We start from the raw sequence: 22253 nt of genomic DNA on the forward strand, positions 1-22253 counted from the left end.
TCCCTTACCACTGTCACCCTTGGTTTGCTCTCAGGGGATTAAGTCCTTGGCCTTTTATTAAGTGCTCTATGAAGATGACTTTGAAAGACATTCAACAAAGAATGTGTCACATTTAATTATACTTTTTATTGAAAACAAGTGCCGATAGCACACCCTTACATTTAAAATAATTGGGTCTTATTTTCCTGGCAATAGAGTGTGAAGAGTAACATAAATTACACAAAAACCTGCTGTATTTGGACATGTTATTATTTTGAACAATTTCTGCAATCCTATTTGCCCGACTATTGTCTTTAGTAGTAATTATGTTCGGAACAACTCCTCTCCAGGGAGTGACACTGGGGGCATTCAATTGAGAAATCGGTACTTGGCTCTGTGGTTGTCACCCCCCGAAAATCTAAATTGATAATCTGCTGCAATGTTTATGCCCATTGCTGTTCCTCTTAACTGGCGGGAGTTGCATGGGGTCAGAATGTGCATTACCTTGGCATGTGGCTGCTGAAAGGTGACTATGGAGCTGTTGACGAGTGAGGAATATCTGAACAAGTGGGTGGGGGTGGCAGGGAACCTGTGGCTGCTGGTGGGCTGGTTGTGCAGAACAGCAGAGAAGCAGATGTGCACTGTGTCCTTCAGTGCCTTCAACTGAGACTCCTGTTCCAAGCAACAGAAGCAAACAGATATGAGTATTTGACCATCCATCCATGTAACAGTAAATAACAATCACTGGGGCTTCCCTTTCTACATTCATCTGACAATTCCCTCAATTACACACCAATTATTGTATATCCACCCACTAATAAAATGTAACCGTTATCAAAATCACATGTTATTGGTCACATGCGCCGAATACAACAGGTGTAGACTTTACAGTGAAATGCTTACTTATGAGCCCATTCCCAGAAATGCAGTTAAAAAGTCAGAAATATATTTGCTAAATAAAAAAGGAAATAGTAACAAAATAAAATAATAACGAGGCTATATACAAGGAGTATCAGTACAGAGTCAATGTGCAGGGGTACGAGGTAGTTGAGGTAATTGAGGTAATACAGTATGTACATGTAGGTAGGGGTAAAAGTGACTAGGCAAACAGGATAGATAATAAACAGAGTAGCAGCAGCATATGTGAAGAGTGTGAAAGTGTGTCTATGTGTGAGTGCCTGGCTTCAATATGCATGTGTGTGTGAGCGTATGTAGTGTGTGTGAGCGTATGTAGTGTGTGTGTTTTGGAGTGTCAGTGTCAGTGTAGTATGTGTGAGTGTGTGAGTAGAGTCTAGTGAGTGTGCATAGAGCCAGTGCAAAAGAGTCAGTGCAAAAAATAAAGACAAAAAAATACATAATAAAGGGGGTCAATATAAATAGTCTGGGTAGCCATTCGATTAACTGTTCAGCAGTCTTATGACTTGGGGGTAGAAGCTGTTCAGGAGCATTTTGGTCACCAGCCATTCCACAATTATGCATTCATCCCTACACCTGCTGTAGAATAGCACAATGAAGCTCCTTCTCCGAAGCATCCATAAATATAAATAGAGCCGAGAAAACTGTACGGCATAAGCGTACTCTCACACCATCCAATTATTCATTTAGTAACTTAGGAGTAAAAAGCACTTCTCAAAATAGTTTTTCAATAGGTCAGACCGAGAACATTATCCCCGAGAAGAAATGAAGAGGAGAAACACAATACAAACATGAAACGAGAAAATATCAAAGTGAAAGACTAAAATGTTATGGATTACGATGAAGTAAAAGTTTAATGATATCCACCTTGTCCAGTGCGGCCTTTTCCAACTCTTCTTTGGCAATGGTTAACTTGTGCTCCAGATCCATTAGCTGCTGTCCCTGTGGAAAGACAAGATACTTGAGCTGAAACAATTGAACTGTTGTACTCTTGCAAACACAGCAATTTCCTAACCTACCGTGTCTTGACAACTAAATATAGATTATGCGGTCACTTCAGGCAGAGGCGCTTCACTTTTGGCTGAAATCTAGGTGATTCTGTTCCTCTCAAAGGTATTACCCCAAAAGCCTACAATAAAAACAGTACACACAACTGTTTGAGCAATAAAGTGAATTGGAATAATGAGTGGTACTTTAATCGACTGATATATCACAAAACTACCTTTTTACAATCCATGAAAAAGGCTGAGTGTTTATGCAATTGCAAGTTCCAGTATTCCAACAGTTAACAGTCCAACAGACTGAAAATGTAGCCTACAGTCTGGCTTTTAGGATTACCTTTACCCTTCTGCTTTTAACAAAATAAATACATATCCTCGACTTATCCCTGTATGATGTGGTAACTGTAAGCCAAGCTATAGACTGCTAGACACCTTATCCTATAAAGCGGCTCAATGTGTAGACCACTACATTTCACGGTGCAAACTTTAGGATTACATACTATAGGAGGATAAGGGGGAATAAAGGGATCCACCTAGATTTATTCAAGACCGTCTCGACTAAAACAAGATGGCTCTTCACCAACGGTTTGATCTTGTCAATGAAAACAATGGCGCCGGTAAAACCATCAAGCGTGCTCAAGAGCAGGATTGAGGTAAACTCTATCTCAACTCAATTAAAATTAAATCCATAAATTGGAAATTTCAGAAAGGCTTGTTTTTATTCGCCCTATGAACAAATTGAATCTGATTCATTATGTGAATTGACTGAGTTCAAATGAATTGACTCCCGATTCTAGAAGGGCTCATTACAATATTGAGGAACTCATCAGGGAGGGAGGACATGCTTAATAGGAGGGGATTTACAGAGAGGGTGTGTAAAACCGCCCGGGTGATGGACTTCACATTGTGAAAGTTTATGGCGCGTCTTTTACAGGGCTCTCTGAATGATATACTGTACAGGCGTACGTTCACAAATTACAAGGTCAACGTCTTCTGGCATGAACAGTGTCAAGACCCATGGCTAAAGCTCAGGTCTAAATGATGATATGTGTTGGAGACTTTATGTGGGGGTGTTATTTCACGTAAGACCTATGGCTATTATGGAGATGTGGAGTGTATTGTGGCCTGTTGCATGGTGTACATTAGCACATACATGCTACATCAGACTAATCGAAAATGTCCTAATATGTCGAAATATTTTTTCATAGGTGTGAAGGATTTCATAGATATGTTTCTGCTTATAATTTCAGACATTTGGGAGGCTACTTGTTACTCAACTTGGCTTCGCTGGACATTTAGGGACAGGGGAAAAAATCTTAACACAGGGTAATGAACATTCCCATGCAAAAGGACATCAGTTGAATTGCTTTTATGGAAATGAAGGCTGTGAAAACGTGTTTCTGATAAGATTTCAGTTAGTCTTGGATGCACAATGTTATGTGATGTATCTTCCCCTCTAACTTCCCCTCCCCTTCAGGAGACTGAAAAAATGTGGCCTGGGTCCCCAGATCCTCAAAAGTTTCTACAGCTGCACCATCGAGAGCATCCTGACCGGTTGCATCACCGCCTGGTATGTCAACTGCTCAGCATCCGACCGTAAGGCGCTACAGAGGGTAGTGTGTATGGCCCAGTATATCACTGGGGCTAAGCTTCCTGCCATCCAGGACCTCTATACTAGGCGGTGTCAGAGGAAGGCCCAAAAAATTATCAAAGACTCCAGTCACAAAAGTCATAGACTGTTCTCTCTGCTACCGCATGGCAAGCGGTACCGGAGCGCCAAGTCTAGGTCCAAAAGGCTCCTTAACAGCTTTTACCCCCAAGCCATAAGACTGCTGAACAATTAATCAAATGGCCACCCAGACTATTTGCATTGACCCCCCTTTGTTTTTACACTGCTGCTACTCGCTGTTTATTATCTATGCATAGTCACTTTACCCCTACCTACGTGTACAAATTACCTAAATTACCTTGACTAACCTATACCCCCGCACATTGACTCGGTACCAGTACCCCCTGTATATACATTTACATTTTAGTCATTTAGCAGACGCTCTTATCCAGAGTGACTTACAGTTAGTGAGTGCCTACATTTTCATACTATATAGCCTCGTTATTGTTATTTCATTGCGTTACTATTTTTATTTTTATTGTTTTACTTCAGTTTATTTAGTAAATATTTTCTTAACTCTATTTTCTTAAAACTGCATTGTTGGTTAAGGGCTTGTAAGTAAGCATTTCACGGTAAGGTCTACACCTGTTGTATTCGGCGCATGTGACAAATAAAATGTGATTTGATTTGATTAAACATTTCTCCACTCCTGTACCCGAGACAAAATTAACATTTGCAAGAAATACTTAATTTTGCACAAGTACATTTTATATTTGCCTACATGTGAGAGGCTGGCCCACAGTCATTGTCCAGTTCAGTTACTATTCCATTTAACCCATTTAAATTCAAAGGTGCGGTATAGGAATATTTTATGTATCATTAAGGCAAAATGTTGGGAAATGTCAAAAGTAAAATATAGTAAACATGATTGACATTCTATAATCCAGATGTATGTTTAAATAAGGAATATAGCCAATACAGTGTGTAAACATAAATTAATGTATGTATGTGTAATGAGATTAGGGAAAGGGTCTGCTACCAATATAATGAGATTAGGGAAGAGGCTTCCTATGGAAAAGCGCCCATGGCCTTTTGGAGTAAACCACATGTGACATCTGGACGTTGAAAGATAAGGGTAGAGTGGCACTAAAATAAGTTAATCATTTGCCCTAAGGGGAGTAATTGTATGCTATGTAAACATGACTGTGCATTTGTGTGTGTATATAAGAGATCTCTAAGCCAAAGAGAGACAGTTGCTCCATGGAGCAGGCTCGGCTTTGTTATGCAAATAATAAAAGTCTAATTTCTAAATTCACAAGTTGCAGTCTCTTGAGAAATATTTTTAAGTTGACTACTTTTTTAGTCAAATATTTCTACGACATATTTGGCGAGCTTGCCAGGAGTTGAAAAAAAGGTCCAGAGACGGTGTACATCTGCAGTTATGAAACGGCTTGGACGGACCATACAAACAAAAGCGGCCGCTTTTAAAAGGTAAGCCAAGTTCTTACTTATATAGTATAAACGTTTGTGTGGTCCGATCCGGGGCACGGCATCAGCTGCAGAAATACCAAGTAAGGTCTCTCCAAATTTAAGAACCAGAACATTAGAGACTAGGAGCTTTTGAATTTAAGAATACATGTCGATGTCACTCTGTTGTTTGTCTGAACCGTCTGTTCAATTGATTTGATTCATTTGATTCATTTGATTCATTTGATTCATTTGATTCATCCGGCTGAACGCTTTGTCTGGGTCATTTCGGCACGGGCGGTTGTCCATCTGGTTGAGCGATCAGACAATAACATGTTAAGTCCTGCGAATAGCGCTATAAACGTGTAGCGGAAGTATATCGTTTATAGGCTGCTTAGGTAGGCAGAAATCCTGTGTAATACTGCTTCTTTTTCTGTGTCGAGGAAGTGTAACAGAAAAAATAGGGCAGAATTTACAGGTCGCTTAGGAAAGCGTAGTAGAAGTCCAGGTGTGTCGAGGAAGTGTAACACCTAGGGGGATAAATAAATAGAAATCCTGTGGATACCTCTTTGGAGAGCTAAAATTAGCGCTCCAGAGGGCTGAACGGGCAGGTGGCTGGCTAAATTTGGGACCTACGGTTACCGCTCTAATGAGGAATTCATTGTTGGAGGTCTGCTCGGGTAGGTGGGGCATCATCCTGTGTTGTGGTGATGCCAAAGTTAGGTAGGGTCGATCAGGTAAAAAAGTTAGGTCATCCGGCGTAGGTGACACCATAAATTGGAGTAACACCGGTCATCCTGAGTAGGTGAACGGGTTAAATAGTCACAAGGGCTTCAAAATATAGAGAAAGTGTTAAATAGAGTAGGTCTGCTCATCTTGTGTGGGTGAGTGGTTTGCTTGGGTGGCTGTGAGTCATTCAACTGTCTGATTCATTTGGGCACAAGTGGCTGCTCATCTGTGTGAGTGAGAATAATAAGAAATCCTGCAAGTAAATAGCCTTTCTGTAAGGAAAGTAAATATATTTGAGGTCGTTTGAAGCTTCTGTCTGATGGAGAAAGGGCGTGCCCAATCTCACATTAGGAAAGAGAAGAATAAATGGTGCGTGGATATTCATTGACCAACTGAGTGTAGAAAATTCACGTTACCAGGAGGGGTAGAATAAAACCTGTTGGAGGAACAGGTCACGTGTACCGGTGTGATCATATGACGTCTATGCATTGGTATTTTGATCAATCTTTTAGGGTATGTTTCTGACATTATATTTAGAAACTTTAGAGGCGATGTAGTATTATGATAAATTGACTACAGTAAAATAATAACTAGGATAGGGTTGACATTCCAAATTTGGGACCTTTGATAGAATAAAATATTCCTGTAGGTTATACAAATAGTAATTAAGCGCGTTTGAGAGCAACATTGTATACATATGGAATAAAAGTGGTATAATGGTGTAAATTAGTTGCATTCTGAAGTTGAATGATGAGATATAGAGGTGTGTATGATAATTATATATACGTTGGAATAATAAGCTTTTCTTGTAAATGATATCTTGGAGTTTCATACAACAATGCCTGTCATAGAATTTCGTAAGATCAGTGAATAGTGACCAGCATATACGATTCTGGGAGGATTCTATGACTGAGGGGAAGGATTTGGGTAATTTGTTGTTCGTTCCGCTGAGACTAGATTGTGATTAACTGATTTGTGGCAATAAAGAATCATTAGAAACATGAATGGTTTGGTTGATGTGAATATATTAGAATATAATGAATTTTATGGGAGTGTAATTTATTACAAGTCATTGGATAAAATTATAGGTGTTGACTTGTCCAAACACGTAGACGTACGTGGGGATGGGAGAAAGTACATAGGGCATGTGGTAGAATTAAGCATTATAATAAACTATCTATTATTTCAGAAGCAGAGGTGATATAGTCAAGGAATTTTAGTATATTAGGGGGAAAATATAATTAATGTGGTTAGGTCGTTAGATCTGGTTCCAAATCAATGAATGTGGGGTTTGACTCGTTGATTGTTAAATTGTTTACGTTGAGCGTGTGAGATCTGTGTCCTTCAAAGCTATTTTCTGATAAAGTGTGGTATGTGCCAGATACTAAAACTACTGACCATTATCATTGAAATAAGGGAGGATTAACTTGTCTTTTCAATACAGCATAGATTCTGCATCGCTGAACAGAGTCTAGGTTTTCTAAGTATAGTTTAACTATAGTTGTGGGTTGTTTAGATTGAAGGAACATTCAGGATAAGACTGGACGATCTAGCAGCCTGCGTCTTTTCAGACTGAAGGACTCACTTATTCAACGGGAAAGAAGGAGGAGTGACTATAGTCAGAAAGGACAGTACATACAGTCATGGCCAAAATTGTTGGCACCCCTGAAATTTTTCCAGAAAATGAAGTATTTCTCACAGAAAAGTATTGAAATTACACATGTTTTGCTATGCACATGTTTATTTCCTTTGTGTGTATTGGAATAACACAAAAAAAAACAGGAAAAAAGCAAATTTGACATAATTTCACACAAAACTAAAAAAATGGGCCGGACAAAGTTATTGGCACCCTTTCAAAATTGTGGATAAATAAGTTTGTTCCAAGCATGTGATGCTCCTTTAAACTCACCTGGGGCAAGTAACAGGTGTGGGCAATCTAAAAATCACACCTGAAAGCAGATAAAAAGGAGAGAAGTTGACTCAGTCTTTGCATTGTGTTTCTGTGTGTGCCACACTAAGCATGGAGAACAGAAAGAGGAAAAGAGAACTGTCTGAGGACTTGAGAACCAAAATTGTGGAAAAATATCAACAATCTCAAGGTTACAAGTCCATCTCCAGAGATCTAGATGTTCCTTTGTCCACAGTGCGCAACATGATCAAGAAGTTTGCAACCCATGGCACTGTAGCTAATCTCCCTGGACGTGGACGGAAGAGAAAAATTGATGAAAGGTTGCAACGCAGGATAGTCCGGATGGTGGATAAGCAGCCCCAAACAAGTTCCAAAGAAATTCAAGCTGTCCTGCAGGCTCAGGGTGCATCAGTGTCAGCGCGAACTATACGTCGAAATTTGAATGAAATGAAACGCTATGGCAGGAGACCCAGGAGGACCCCACTGCTGACACAGAGACATAAAAAAGCAAGACTACAGTTTGCCAAAATGTACATGAGTAAGCCAAATTCCTTCTGGGAGAACGTCTTATGGACAGATGAGACCAAGATAGAGCTTTTTGGTAAAGCACATCGTTCTACTGTTTACCGAAAATGTAATGAAGCCTTCAAAGAAAAGAACACAGTACCTACAGTCAAATATGGTGGAGGTTCAAAGATGTTTTGGGGTTGTTTTGCTGCCTCTGGCACTGGGTGCCTTGACTGTGTGCAAGGCATCATGAAATCTGAGGATTACCAAAGGATTTTGGGTCGCAATGTAGGGCCCAGTGTCAGAAAGCTGGGTTTGCGTCCGAGATCATGGGTCTTCCAGCAGGACAATGACCCCAAACATACTTCAAAAAGCACCCAGAAATGGATGGCAACAAAGCGCTGGAGAGTTCTGAAGTGGCCAGCAATGAGTCCAGATCTTAATCCCATTGAACACCTGTGGAGAGATCTTAAAATTGCTGTTGGGAAAAGGCACCCATCCAATATGAGAGACCTGGAGCAGTTTGCAAAAGAAGAGTGGTCCAAAATTCCGGGTGAGAGGTGTAAGAAGCTTATTGATGGTTATAGGAAGCGACTGATTTCAGTTATTTTTTCCAAAGGGTGTGCAACTAAATATTAAGTTAAGGGTGCCAATCATTTTGTCCGGCCCATTTTTTGAGTTTTGTGTGAAATTATGTCAAATTTGCTTTTTTCCTGTTTTTTTTGTGTTATTCCAATACACACAAAGGAAATAAACATGTGCATAGCAAAACATGTGTAATTTCAATACTTTTCTGTGAGAAATACTTCATTTTCTGGAAAAATTTCAGGGGTGCCAACAATTTTGGCCATGACTGTACATTTGAATAGCGGACTGGAAATTTGGATAAGAGATTTGGACATAATTTGAATTGTTTAGGTAGACTGGAATGAAAGTAAGGTATTTTAATAATATGAATGTAAATATATTATTAGTTATTGTTGGGATGTGAATAGACTTGACTAATGCCATGAATTGGTTTCCGGGTAAAAGAGAGTCGTACTTGCTTGACTGTATCGAGCTGAAAGAAATATTTGAAGCAAGTTTGAATAGCTGGATGGAAAACATTTATTTGACAAAATTCTAATTGTTATTACTTTATTCTATGGTTTGCGTGACACCAGTAATATATGCGAATAGTTGGTGAATTGTAGAATGATAATGTATTTTCGTTACGTGAACTACGGGATGCAAGGAGCTTTGGCTATTATGCTGAGGGAATAGCACCAATTTATAGTGGGTTCTAGATTTGTTGAATAAACAAACTTATATTTTAAACTAAAGTAATGCAATAGGCTACAATTATAACATTATCAGAAAAAGGCACTATACGCTCATCTGTGGTCCTCTGTAGCTCAGTTGGTAGAGCACGGTGCTTGCAACGCCAGGGTTGCGTGTTAGATTCCCAAGGGGGGCTAGTATAAAAATGTATGAGCTCACTAATTGTGGGTCGCTTGGGATAAGAGCATCAGCTAAATGACTAACATATAAAAATGTTAATGGGTATGGAGAGAAGAGTGTGTGGTAGTAATTTTTAGTAATTGAATAAGGTTTTGCTAGATTAATCGAGTGACAATGGTGGAATATGTCTATAAATAAATTGGATCGTGATAAATGGATGATTTTAATATATGATGGTAAACTACAGCAAGTGTTTGGTGTTACTTGTAGCTTACTTAGAAAGGATAGTTAATTCATTCTGATAATGGCGGAGTGATGGTTTAATTGCGTGGCTATGATTTTAGTTGATTACAAGAGAAATAGGATATAGTTTACAACGCATGGAGAAGTGAATGTCTTATATGGTAATAGATCAACTGAACCAAACATGACGTTACTACGGCAATTAAGGATAGTTAATGTTGTTAAGTTCGTTTTTAAACCCTATGATAGAGAACGCTGTTTGAAAGTGTGTTTTATTAGTAGGTCTGCTAGTAAAAATGGAAGAATTTCAATTTTTGTCTGCGGGTGTTAACCATTGGGGCTTGCTGAAACGTGAGAGCGCTATAAGGGACATTATGGGTTAAGTTAGGTGTACAAGGATCGCATATTTTGTAGGAAGTCGTAGAAGGTTGAATATTATCGGCAGGAAATTGCTAGCTAGTTAGCGGTGAGAGCTAGTGCGGTTTTCGTTGGGTGACGTCACTTGCTCTATGAACTGGAAGTAGATGCTTTGTGTGGCATTTGTGGAGCGACGGGTAACGGTGCTTCGAGGGTGAATGTTGTGGATGTGTGCAGAGGGTCCCTGGTTCGAATCCAGTAAGCTACAGAAAGTAAATATTTTACATTGATGTGAATTACTGGTTTCATTGATAACATTATAGGAAAGATGTTGTCCTACCAATCCATGTCGGATAGGATAACATAGTAATTAAAATTGCATATTGGTGAATTGAATGTTTTATTGGTTTTTACTATAAATGTAAAATAATTTGTCATCTGTTGAGGTACCGTTATGAGAAAAATTAGTGGTAAAGTATGATAGATATTGTAGAGGGTTTAAAAATAAATAAATAAATAAGTAAGTTAATTGGGTGATGAGACAGGTTGACTTGATGTTGAATGGGATTGTTTAATAGAAGTATTTATTTCTATTTAGGAGAATGAGAATATGTTATTGGGTAGTATTGCTTTGTGGAGACGATTTACTAATGAAGAACATGTCTCGATAGTTGAATAAGGAACGATATTTGATAATTGATCATTTTATTATGACATTATATAGTTTGTTTAAACAGCAGTGAGTTATGACGATGGTTTATTACTTCAGATAACGATAATTTACGTTGAACCTTGGGAGGTTGTTGTTGCTGTTGGCCTGACGGATTAAGTAGACATATTTTTATGGGTTTTGGATTATGAAACAATAAATTTATATTTAAAAAAACAATAAAAAAAACATCAATGCAACAGTTTGCGACGTTTAAATTACTAAAAAAGGGTTATAGGTTTATAGTGGAAGGTGTAGTTAACTTAATAAAACGTGTTATTATCTAGTGTCTTCTAAGTGGGAGTTTATTTTAAGGATTTATGGGAGTCTCCTATAATATTATGTTAGGGGTAAAGTAGGACACGACGTATCAAACAATTTTAAATCGATGCTGGGGTTAATGATTGTTGATGAGATAGGACTGGGGATATATGTATGATGTTTTGTGTGTAATTACTATCTTTGGATTGTTGATTATATGTTAACGACATGTATACTTTCTCTTCCAGGAACATGGGGATTTCTTTATATCTCATTGGGATGGTAAAAAAGTCTGTAGGCTAGGGTGGAACTAGTTAGTAAAATTAAGTAGTTATATTTTTATTTTGTCATAGGGAGCTACCAAAATAAATAAGGCCTGGCCATTTTTTGTTTGTTTATTGTTTTACTATATGGTGTTCGAATAACCACAAACAAACTACTTAGTATGAAATGTTGTTCTGTATAGGATTTTATTTCTATTTTGGGTTTTGTGACGGGATGGAAGTGAAATATCTTAAAGGGGCATACACATGTAACTTGGGTTTTATTTACTGAGGGATAAGTAAATATGTGTGATTTATTTTGAAAAGAGCTGTACTAAGGACTTACTGTACACTCGGGATACAACATTTATGAAAGGTCTTGATGGTTGTTAGGAGTAGTATACTATTGGATGAAACAATTCATTGAATGATTTCAATGACCTCTGAAATCTGTCCTGGCTTTATAGTGTGACCTGATCACCCGCACTATAAATTATAGAGGCATGCTGAATTAGGGGGTTAGATATAATAAGGATAATTGTGAAGAAGTTTATAATTTGGAAAAAATCCTATATATAAATTAGTCCAAACAGGACAAGGATGAAGTGAGAGGGTTAGTCCTGAAGGAGAGATATTCCTTGAATAGTGTTATGGAATACAGTTAAGTAAAGATATGCTCAAGGGTTGTCATTTTAAGGTTAGTTATTATTTTAGGTTTGATAGGCAATATTGTTGTTGTTTTGTTTTTTGTACACATGAATCACGATGTGATGCATGTGTCCAAGGGGGGAAGTTGGGATTACGGAGGTTTTAATGTTTTATTATGGTTTTGTGGGGAAATATGCAAGGTGTATTGGGGATATGAGCAGTAGTAATAATGTGTTATGGGTTAGGTTAAATCATTTTTGTTTTTGTGATAGGAGGCATGGTGTAGAGCTGGTCTGTCTATGAGATAAGTGGACTACAACAAGCTGGAAGCAGGTGTGCTTCATAATCTCAAGGCTTCTCTTGACGGATGAGAGGACATGAGTAGCATACTGTGTCTCACTTAACCTAACAATGCTCTTAAGATTTTCCTTTCATGGGTGAAGATAACTCTGCCCAACTAAGTAGGAGTCTGAGCATTCTCTGCGCCCTGGAGACTATGTGATGGCAAAAGACTACAGAAGAAAGAGCTGGAAAGACCCTATGTGGAGGGGCCTGTACCAGCAGTAACTCTGAGCTTCCCTATGGGTAGGCTGATTGAAGGATACTCTTCGCAGACCGATGTCGATAGATTGAGAGGGACTCTGGCTGATCCGGAGACCCTAGTGACGGAGGAAGGTTAACAGCTAAAGTGACCATACATCGTTGTCCAGGTTACACCAACGGCGGTACGGATAGAGGGGAGCGCGATCGGGTATCATCTAAACCATTGTACCAGAGTGAGGAAACTGATGACTAAGAGACCACCGAGACTTTCAAGACCTCCAAGACGCACCAGAAATCCTCATCATTGATTTCTCTGTACTTGACTAGTTCCCTGAGAATAAGGGGAATGGGGTACTGATAATAGTAGAGAGCAGAAGAACAAGACATAGAAGGGATATAGACAGGATTAGAAAGTATATTCTTGCACAGGCAGGAACCATAACTAAAATGCAGGAAGGGATCACTATTAAAATACAAGGGTTAAAATATTATTGGTGTGTGAGGAACCAGCACAAAGAGTATGGGGAAGTCACATGGGGTAGTGTGACTTTAAGTCAATGAAAGAAAGAGACAGGTGAATCATAGACATAAGGAGAACAGTCCAAGACTTAGATAAACAATTTGATGTAGTATTTAGTGTTAGATTTCCAGGGGAAAGTGTTATTGGAGTAGTTATTCCTTGGGAAAGTGCACTGAACCCTGTACATGTTAGAGCCATACCAAATACAGAAGAAAGGGAATTGAAGGAGCCGTCAAACAATGATTGGTATAGATGAGTACAATATATTGCATTAAAATTAAATAAAAGAATAGTCTAATATGCACCACATCTCCGTTTTAAATAGTTAACAGTAGTTCAACATCTTCACAGTTACTAGGACTGTGTGCTAGGATTCAATCATAACTGTTGTAATGTTTAGGAAATTCTAATTATAAACAATTTTATGATCAACCAGGATGAAGAGAGAAGTGTAAGCAATTGTTGGAATAGGAACAAGGAAAAGGGAAACACCAGAGTAATGTCAAATAGATTATGAGCAAAAATATAGGAATGTTAAAGTAAAACAATTGGGTTATATAGTTCGGGAGAATTCAAGGGAGAATGTGAAAATAGGGGGTGTTTAAACAGATAGCCTTTGGAATACAGGGACCCCTCAAAGAAAAATCTATCAGGCATTAGATAGAAATGGGTATTAAGAATGAGTGATGAAACATAAGACACGTAGTCAATGTTAATAGGAATGTTTTGGATTGGAAATGAACTCAACTAAACTGTTATGATCTGTCCTTTCCTGAGGCTACTACGGATGGTGTCGTAATGCATAGCAGAAATAATTCGGTCCAGATCAGTGTAAACCTCAATAAAAACCAAAAACCCTCTACCCGGCTGAAGAGGAACAACAAAGGCGTTGAAGACGTTGCTGTCCGACACCACCTCTTGTAACGATCCCGGCAGTCTGAGTCGGGTCCTGTCTGTGGACTAGTTTTTCCGCTCGTGATCTCCAGTTTCCCGAGGGTTCTGGAACGCTCCGGGGAGCTCTCTTGATTTCCGCACCTGCATCCCATCAGCAATCTGCACACCTGGTCCTGATCATCACCCTTCTTAGGCTCTGGCCTAACATCCATTCCCTGCCGGATCGTTAGCCATGAACAGTATGTTTGTCAGTGTATCAGCCTTGGAGTTTCTAGCGTTAGTTTTGTTGTTTTGCACCTTGTTGGCTTGCCGTGTACTTACCTCCGTTTTGTTTCTATCTGCAGTCAATCTCCCCGGAACCTTCACCCAACCCCTGCCTGGTTGTCGGCGGCTGCCGAGCCATTCTTGGATCTACCACTGCACCTCCACCAACTCATCTCCGCCGTCCGCTCTGTCCCCTGGATTATTCTACATCGTTTTTGGAATCTGTTAAATAAATACTCACCTTCGTTTCAACTCACCTTGTCCTGGTCTGCTTCTGGGTTCTGGCTTAGTAAACCGTGACAGAACGATCCGGCCAGTATGAACCCAGCGGACCTGGACTCTGTTCGCCATGCCATTACCCATCAGGAGAAGATGTTGGGCCATCATAGCACGGAGCTACAGGAGATCGCGTTGGCAGTTCGGAACCTTTCTACCGGCCTGACGGAGGTCCAGAACCAGCGCAAGTTTCCGGTGGAGGATCCACTACCGGTTTCACCCATCTCGCCTGCCGCGTCTGGAGCTGTGTCCTTCCGTGAGCCCAAGGTTCCGACGCCGGATAAATATGAGGGGGAGCTGGGAAGATGCCGTTCTTTCCTTATGCAGTGTGGGTTAGTGTTCGATCTACAGCCCTACTCTTATGCCACAGACAAGGCTAGGATAGCCTTTGTGATTGAGTTGCTGCGTGGTCGAGCGCTGGAGTGGGCTTCAGCCGTTTGGGAACGACAAGACCCCTGCATGGCTTCATACCAGGGGTTCACGGCCGAGATGAGGAAGCTCTTCGACCATTCCGTCCGAGGGAGGGACGCAGCTAGGCGCCTGTTTTCGCTTCACCAAGGAACTCGCAGCGTGGCCGACTTCGTGATCGAGTTCAAGACGTTGGCTGTGGAGAGTGGGTGGAATGAGGAGTCTCTGCAAGCGGCCTTTTACCAGGGTCTGTCGGAGCAGCTCAAGGATGAGTTGATCTCCTATCCGGAGCCTAGTGACCTGGACAGCTTGGTAGCCTTGTCTATTCGGGTGGATAATCGAGTCCGAGAGCCGAAGGAGGGAGAAGCAATGGGGTCCGTCCAATCGATCAGCTTCTCAGTTCCCAGTCGGGTCGGGTGGTGGACCAGAACACGTCGATCATTCTCCACCACAAAGGATTAGTGGAGAGGTCCTCTCTCCCGATTCTGAACCCATGCAAGTGGGGCGGCACGAGTTAACCAAGGAGGAGCGTCAACATAGACGTAAGACCAACTGCTGCCTCTACTGTGGTAGCTCGGGACATTACATCTCCACTTGTTCCCGGCGGTCGTCAAACTGCCCGGCTCGCTAAAGTTGGGAGGACTTTTAGCGAGCCAGTTTCAACCTCTCAGTACCTCTGTCAGACCCCGTTTCCCGGCTACCCTTGTGAACAGGAATCAGAGCTTAGCGATTAACGCTTTATCGATTCAGGTGCCGATGGAAGCTTTCTTGATGCCGAGTTGGTGGAACAGCTGGGGCTTTCCAAGGAGCAATTGCCGGAAGCCATTGAAGCGACCACTCTGAACGGCAGTAGTCTGGCACGTATCACGATGAGGACTGAACCGGTTAAGATGCTGTTGTCGGGGAATCATTCGGAGATGATTTCATTCTTCATTCTGCCGTCTTCCCATGTTCCTCTGGTCCTTGGATACCCCTGGCTGAAGGAACACAATCCCACGTTCGATTGGGTGACGGGCAAGGTAACGAGTTGGAGCCTTGATTGTCATGCTAACTGTCTCAAGACTGCCTGTCCCCATTCGGTTCCCAGTCAGGTGATTGAGGCTAAACCCCCAGATTTGTCCCTGGTTCCCGAGACATATCACGATTTGGGGGAAGTGTTCAGTAAGCAGAAGGCTCTGTCACTCCCTCCCCACCGACCATATGATTGTGCCATCAACCTGTTCCCTGGAGCTGTCTACCCCAAGGGAAGGTTATACAGTATCTCCCGCCCTGAACGTGAGGCTTTGGAGACCTACATCAAGGAGTCCCTAGCTGCTGGTCTCGTTCGTCCCTCGTCATCACCCCCTGGGGGCGAGGATTCTTCTTTGTGGGTAAGAAGGATGGCTCTCTTCGACCGTGTATTGATTATCGGGGGGTTGAATGACATCACGGTCAAGAACAAGTATCCCCTGCCCTTGATGAGTTCTGCCTTCGACTCCTTACAGGGTGCTACGGTGTTCACCAAGCTAGACCCTACGCAATGCGTATCACATGGTCCCGGATCAGAGAGGGAGACGAGTGGTTGACGGGTTTCAATACACCGATGGGTCACCGAGTATCAGGTGATGCCGTTTGGACTGACCAATGCTCCAGCGGTATTCCAGAGTATGGTGAACGACGTCCTGAGAGATATGATCGGTCTCTTTGTGTTTGTTTACCTGGATGACATTCTGATCTTCTCGAAGGAACCTTCCCGACCACGTCCAGCATGTCCGGCAGGTTCTGCAGCGATTGTTGGAGAATCGCCTGTTCGTGAAGGCCGAGAAGTGCGAGTTTCACGCCCACACGACATCCTTTCTCGGGTACATCATCTCCAGGGGAGAGATTAGGATGGACCAGGAGAAGGTTAGAGCGGTTCTGGAATGGGCCCAGCCCGGTACGAGATTGCAGCTCCAGAGATTTTTGGGGTTTGCGAATTTCTACCGCAGATTCATCCGGGATTACAGCCGTGTGGCCGCTCCGTTAACGGCCTTGACTTCCAGTATCAGGAGCTTCAAGTGGAATCCGGAGGCGGATCGAGCGTTTCTGGATTTGAAGAGGCGATTCACCAACGCACCGATTCTCTCTCAACCGGACACGGCCCGTCAGTTCGTCGTTGAAGTGGACGCGTCTGATGTGGGAGTTGGCGCCATCCTGTCGCAGCGATGCTCCACGGACAGTAAACTCCATCCCTGCGCCTACTACTCGTCGCCTTTCGCCTGCGGAGAGGAATTACGATGTGGGTAACCGGGAGCTTCGCGGTGAAACTTGCCTTGGAGGAGTGGCGCCACTGGTTGGAGGGGGCGGAGCAACCGTTTATTGTCTGGACTGACCACAAGAATCTTGCTTACGTGCAATCGGCTAGACGTCTCAACTCCCGGCCAGGCCAGGTGGTCGTTGTGTTTCGGACGATTCAATTTTTTCCCTGACGTTCCGACCTGGATCTAAGAACGGCAAGGCGGACGCCTTGTCTCGGATGTTCTCCAAGACGGAGGAGAGTGGGTCCAAGACCGAGACAATTCTCCCCCGGAACTGCGTCGTGGGAGCTGTTAGGTGGAAGATTGAGGAGGAGGTGATGGCGGCTCTTCGGACGCAGCCCGGTCCCGGTAACGGTCCACCCGGTCGGTTGTTTGTGCCTGAGTCGGTTCGTCCTGCGGTCCTCAAATGGTCCCACGCCAGCAAGATGGCTTGTCACCCTGGCGTGGCTCGGACGATGGCGTTTCTTCGCAGACGTTTTTGGTGGCCTGCCATGGCCGAGGATACTCGGGGTTATGTTGCTGCCTGTCCAGTGTGTGCGCAGAATAAGGGTACCAATCGGCCCAGCTCTGGACTACTTCACCCCCTTCCTATTCCCCGCGACCATGGTCGCATCTGGCCCTGGACTTTGTCACTGGGTTGCCCGCTTCTGAGGGGAACACGGTCGTTCTGACTATCGTGGACAGATTCAGCAAGTTCGCCCACTTTGTGCCAATTGCCAAGCTTCCCTCTGCCTCGGAGACGTCCGAGATCCTGGTTAGGGAGGTTTTCAGGGTCCACGGGTTGCCCAGTGATATCGTTTCCGACCGTGGCCCTCAGTTTACCTCTGCTGTCTGGAAGTCCTTCTGTTTGGCCATTGGAGCTACAGTCAGTCTCACATCTGGTTTTCACCCCCAATCTAATGGTCAGGCGGAGAGAGCCAACCAGAAGATGGAATCCACGCTACGCTGCCTGGCCTCTTCCAACCCCACCTCCTGGGTCTCTCAGTTGCCTTGGGTTGAGTATGCCCACAATACTCTCCCCTACATCTGCCACTGGGATGTCTCCCTTCCAGTGCCTGTATGGCTACCAACCTCCCTTGTTCCCTTCTCAGGAGAAGGAGCTCTCAGTGCCTTCTGTTCAGGCCCATATTACGTCGTTGTCACCGGACCTGGCATCGGGCCAGAAAGGCACTCCTTAGAGTTTCGGACCGGTATCAGCTCCAGGCGAATCGTCGCCGGATCCCCGCTCCCACCTACACCATCGGAGATAGGGTCTGGTTGGCCACACGGGATCTTCCTTTACGGACTGAGTCTAGGAAGTTGTTACCGAAGTTCATTGGTCCGTTTGTGGTGGAGAAGGTGATCAATCCGGTGGCAGTTCGACTCAAACTCCCGAGGACGCTCAGAGTCCATCCCACCTTTCATGTCTCCTGCCTCAAGCCTGTTTTCCTCAGTCCTCTGTTGCCTCCTCCGCCTCCTCCTCCTCCTCCTCGGATGATCGGAGGTGGTCCTGCCTACACGGTGCGACGCATTATGGATTCCAGACGGCGGGGCCGGGGTTTCCAGTATCTCGTGGACTGGGAGGGGTATGGTCCTGAAGAGAGGAGTTGGATTCCGCGGCGACAGATCCTGGATGCGGACCTCATCCGTGACTTCTACCGCCTCCATCCTGGCGCTCCGGGGAGTCCGCCCGGTGGCGTTACGTCGGAGGGGGTACTGTAACGATCCCGGCAGTCTGAGTCGGGTCCTGTCTGTGGACTAGTTTTTCCGCTCGTGATCTCCAGTTTCCCGAGGGTTCTGGAACGCTCCGGGGAGCTCTCTTGATTTCCGCACCTGCATCCCATCAGCAATCTGCACACCTGGTCCTGATCATCACCCTTCTTAGGCTCTGGCCTAACATCCATTCCCTGCCGGATCGTTAGCCATGAACAGTATGTTTGTCAGTGTATCAGCCTTGGAGTTTCTAGCGTTAGTTTTGTTGTTTTGCACCTTGTTGGCTTGCCGTGTACTTACCTCCGTTTTGTTTCTATCTGCAGTCAATCTCCCGGAACCTTCACCCAACCCCTGCCTGGTTGTCGGCGGCTGCCGAGCCATTCTTGGATCTACCACTGCACCTCCACCAACTCATCTCCGCCGTCCGCTCTGTCCCCTGGATTATTCTACATCGTTTTTGGAATCTGTTAAATAAATACTCACCTTCGTTTCAACTCACCTTGTCCTGGTCTGCTTCTGGGTTCTGGCTTAGTAAACCGTGACACCTCTGCCAGGAGACCTGAATCCAGCATCAAATCAAAGCAATCAATTGCCTTCTCTTTTGTGCCTTTTCTCTCAAGAATGTGACAGGAGTCCATGTGGAGTGAGCAGGAAGAGAGAGGTCTATGCAAATGCAACGTTCATAGGGTGTACTGGTTTGCAAATTGACAAAACAGAATGATGGTGGAGGTGGGGCGGCTCAGGTGTGACATTGGAATTGGGACATTGCCATGGGCAATCCAAGATGAACTATGAAGCTATCTGAAGAACATAATGAAGACGCCAGAAGATTGAGTGCCGGTAGAGGAAGGGACTGTTAGTTGAGGTAGTATGTTGATTAAGGAGGTATTATATACTACTACATTTATAGTAATTTGGACAATGCATTAAGATACTGATCTGTTGTAATTCTCGTTATGAGGAAGTTAATGCTAGAATTATTATAATATAAATATACATTCTGCCAGTGTCAAAATGTGCCAAGGTGAGAGTTTTAACTTTGAATGATGGAACAAAGGTGACTAACTAAGAATTGTCATTCCAAAGTTGTTTTGGGTAATTAATTTGATTATGATTATAAATTATAAGTGGACTGATTGATCTGAATAACTTATTAATATTAATGCTTAGTGATGTTGACATTGCAATTAATTGATTAGATATTGATATTGATTATTTTGATTGTTATAATACTTGTGATATGGGTGAAAAAGGTTATGTAAGCTAAAGATATTGACACCATTCTTAAACATGTCCTAGATATTATTGTTAAGACAAAGTTGCATATGTTGATGTGATATGATACTCACACATATATGGGAAATGCTATAACTAAACAAAAGTGGGGAGCATTGTTTATAAAGAAATACACCCAGTTCAGGGAGCGCCATGACAGTAGGTAAATGAATATGGGACATTTTGGGAATTTGGGAATCCTGAATGTTTGTATGAAGTTGTTCCTGGGGGTGGATGGGCCTGCCATGGTTATAAAGCCTAATAGGAAAACTTGGAGGTTAATATAGAGGAAAACCTTGCAGACTTGTATCCAATACCTGACTGGGCTATGGGTCCTCATCAGGATGGGTCAAGTAAAGAGGAAGATATATTGGTTTAAATATATGCGTGTAAAATGAAACCACATATGGCAAGGCTAAGAATAAGTAAATGCGCATGCTTACATTCATTTTAAAATGTATCTTTGTATTATTTGGGACATTGTTGGAATGTCCCAAAGGGGGGATTATATAGGAATATTTTATGTATCATTAAGGCAAAATGTTGGGAAATGTCAAAAGTAAAATATAGTAAACATGATTGACATTCTATAATCCAGATGTATGTTTAAATAAGGAATATAGCCAATACAGTGTGTAAACATAAATTAATGTATGTATGTGTAATGAGATTAGGGAAAGGGTCTGCTACCAATATAATGAGATTAGGGAAAGGGTCTGCTACTAATATAATGAGATTAGGGAAGAGGCTTCCTATGGAAAAGCGCCCATGGCCTTTTGGAGTAAACCACATGTGACATCTGGACGTTGAAAGATAAGGGTAGAGTGGCACTAAAATAAGTTAATCATTTGCCCTAAGGGGAGTAATTGTATGCTATGTAAACATGACTGTGCATTTGTGTGTGTATATAAGAGATCTCTAAGCCAAAGAGAGACAGTTGCTCCATGGAGCAAACTCGGCTTTGTTATGCAAATAATAAAAGTCTAATTTCTAAATTCACAAGTTGCAGTCTCTTGAGAAATATTTTTAAGTTGACTACTTTTTAGTCAAATATTTCTACGACAGCGGTAGACCAGGGGGTGCTGCCCCACCTGCCACACCCCTACTTCCGCCATCGCTTAATATGTCCATCATACTGTTGCGGAACATGTTGTTTCTTATCTTCCCCTCCTCTTCTCTACACTCTTAGAAAAAAGGGTTCATTTACATTTTTACATTTTAGTCATTTAGCAGACACTCTTATCCAGAGCGACTTACAGTTAGTGAGTGCATACATGTATTTTATATTATTTTTTTTGTAAAAAAAAAAAAAAAGTAATTTTAATTTTTAGAACCCATCTTGATTCTTGACAGTCTCAGTCAGAAATCAGTCCCAGTAAATTGTTAATGTCTAGTATTCCGAGTTCTCTTGACAAATCCTAAAGTAGCCATGGACAAGAGTCCACTTTATCCATGTACAAAGTCAGGATGTTATCAAAATGCCATGGGCATTGATTTATCCATGATTGATAGAGCAGTCCGGCGTCAGTATTGCAGGAAGGAGATATCTTCTCTGAGAGGGATGGATTATGGTCACTGCTGGGTCCTAACAGGGATGAGGAACCGGGTTCACTGCCACTCCGGAAAGGTCCACTGTCTCGGCACAGCCGAGGAAGCGTGCTACGTGTGCTGAACAGGAGGTAGGTGAGTTCTGGTTCTCTAGTAAGCAGCGTTCAAACTCTGTGAACTCTTTGGAACAGTCTGTCCGGATCTTCTGGATCACAGGGTGTGAAGAGGTACACTGTGCCACCTTCATCTTCAGGTCTTGACAGTGCCGTTGCCATGTAGACGGGTGGGAGGCCACACACTGCCCATAGCTCTCCATCTCCTTATGGCAATACTTGGTGGTGATATCCATGGCAACCTGCCTTTTTTAGCCGTGCTGTACCCTGGCTGGTTGTACGTGTGGCTCGGAGTGTACGGTACCAAAAAGGGTTCCAGGTAGAACCCTTTTTGGTTTCAGGTAGAACCCTTTTGGATTCCATGTAGAACTCTCTGTGGAAAAGGTTCTACATGGAACCCAAAAGGG

The 22253-nt window shown here is 42.7% G+C and overlaps 1 protein-coding gene across 1 annotated transcript in view; it reads right to left on the reverse strand.

The window, feature by feature from the left end:
- The window catches only part of LOC123492616 (leucine zipper protein 2-like), a 92040-nt gene that overhangs the window by 22690 nt on the left and 47097 nt on the right, over positions 1–22253 (reverse strand). The window contains exons 3-4 of the mRNA XM_045225337.1: positions 1762–1836; positions 484–651 (exon numbers count right to left, since the gene is read on the reverse strand). Of these exons, the coding sequence (XP_045081272.1) occupies positions 484–651; positions 1762–1824 (231 nt within the window). The 5' untranslated portion in view covers positions 1825–1836. The remainder of the gene's footprint in view (positions 1–483; positions 652–1761; positions 1837–22253) is intronic.

This window comes from Coregonus clupeaformis, chromosome 15, assembly GCF_020615455.1.
Source record: "Coregonus clupeaformis isolate EN_2021a chromosome 15, ASM2061545v1, whole genome shotgun sequence".
Taxonomy (NCBI): Eukaryota; Metazoa; Chordata; class Actinopteri; order Salmoniformes; family Salmonidae; genus Coregonus; species Coregonus clupeaformis.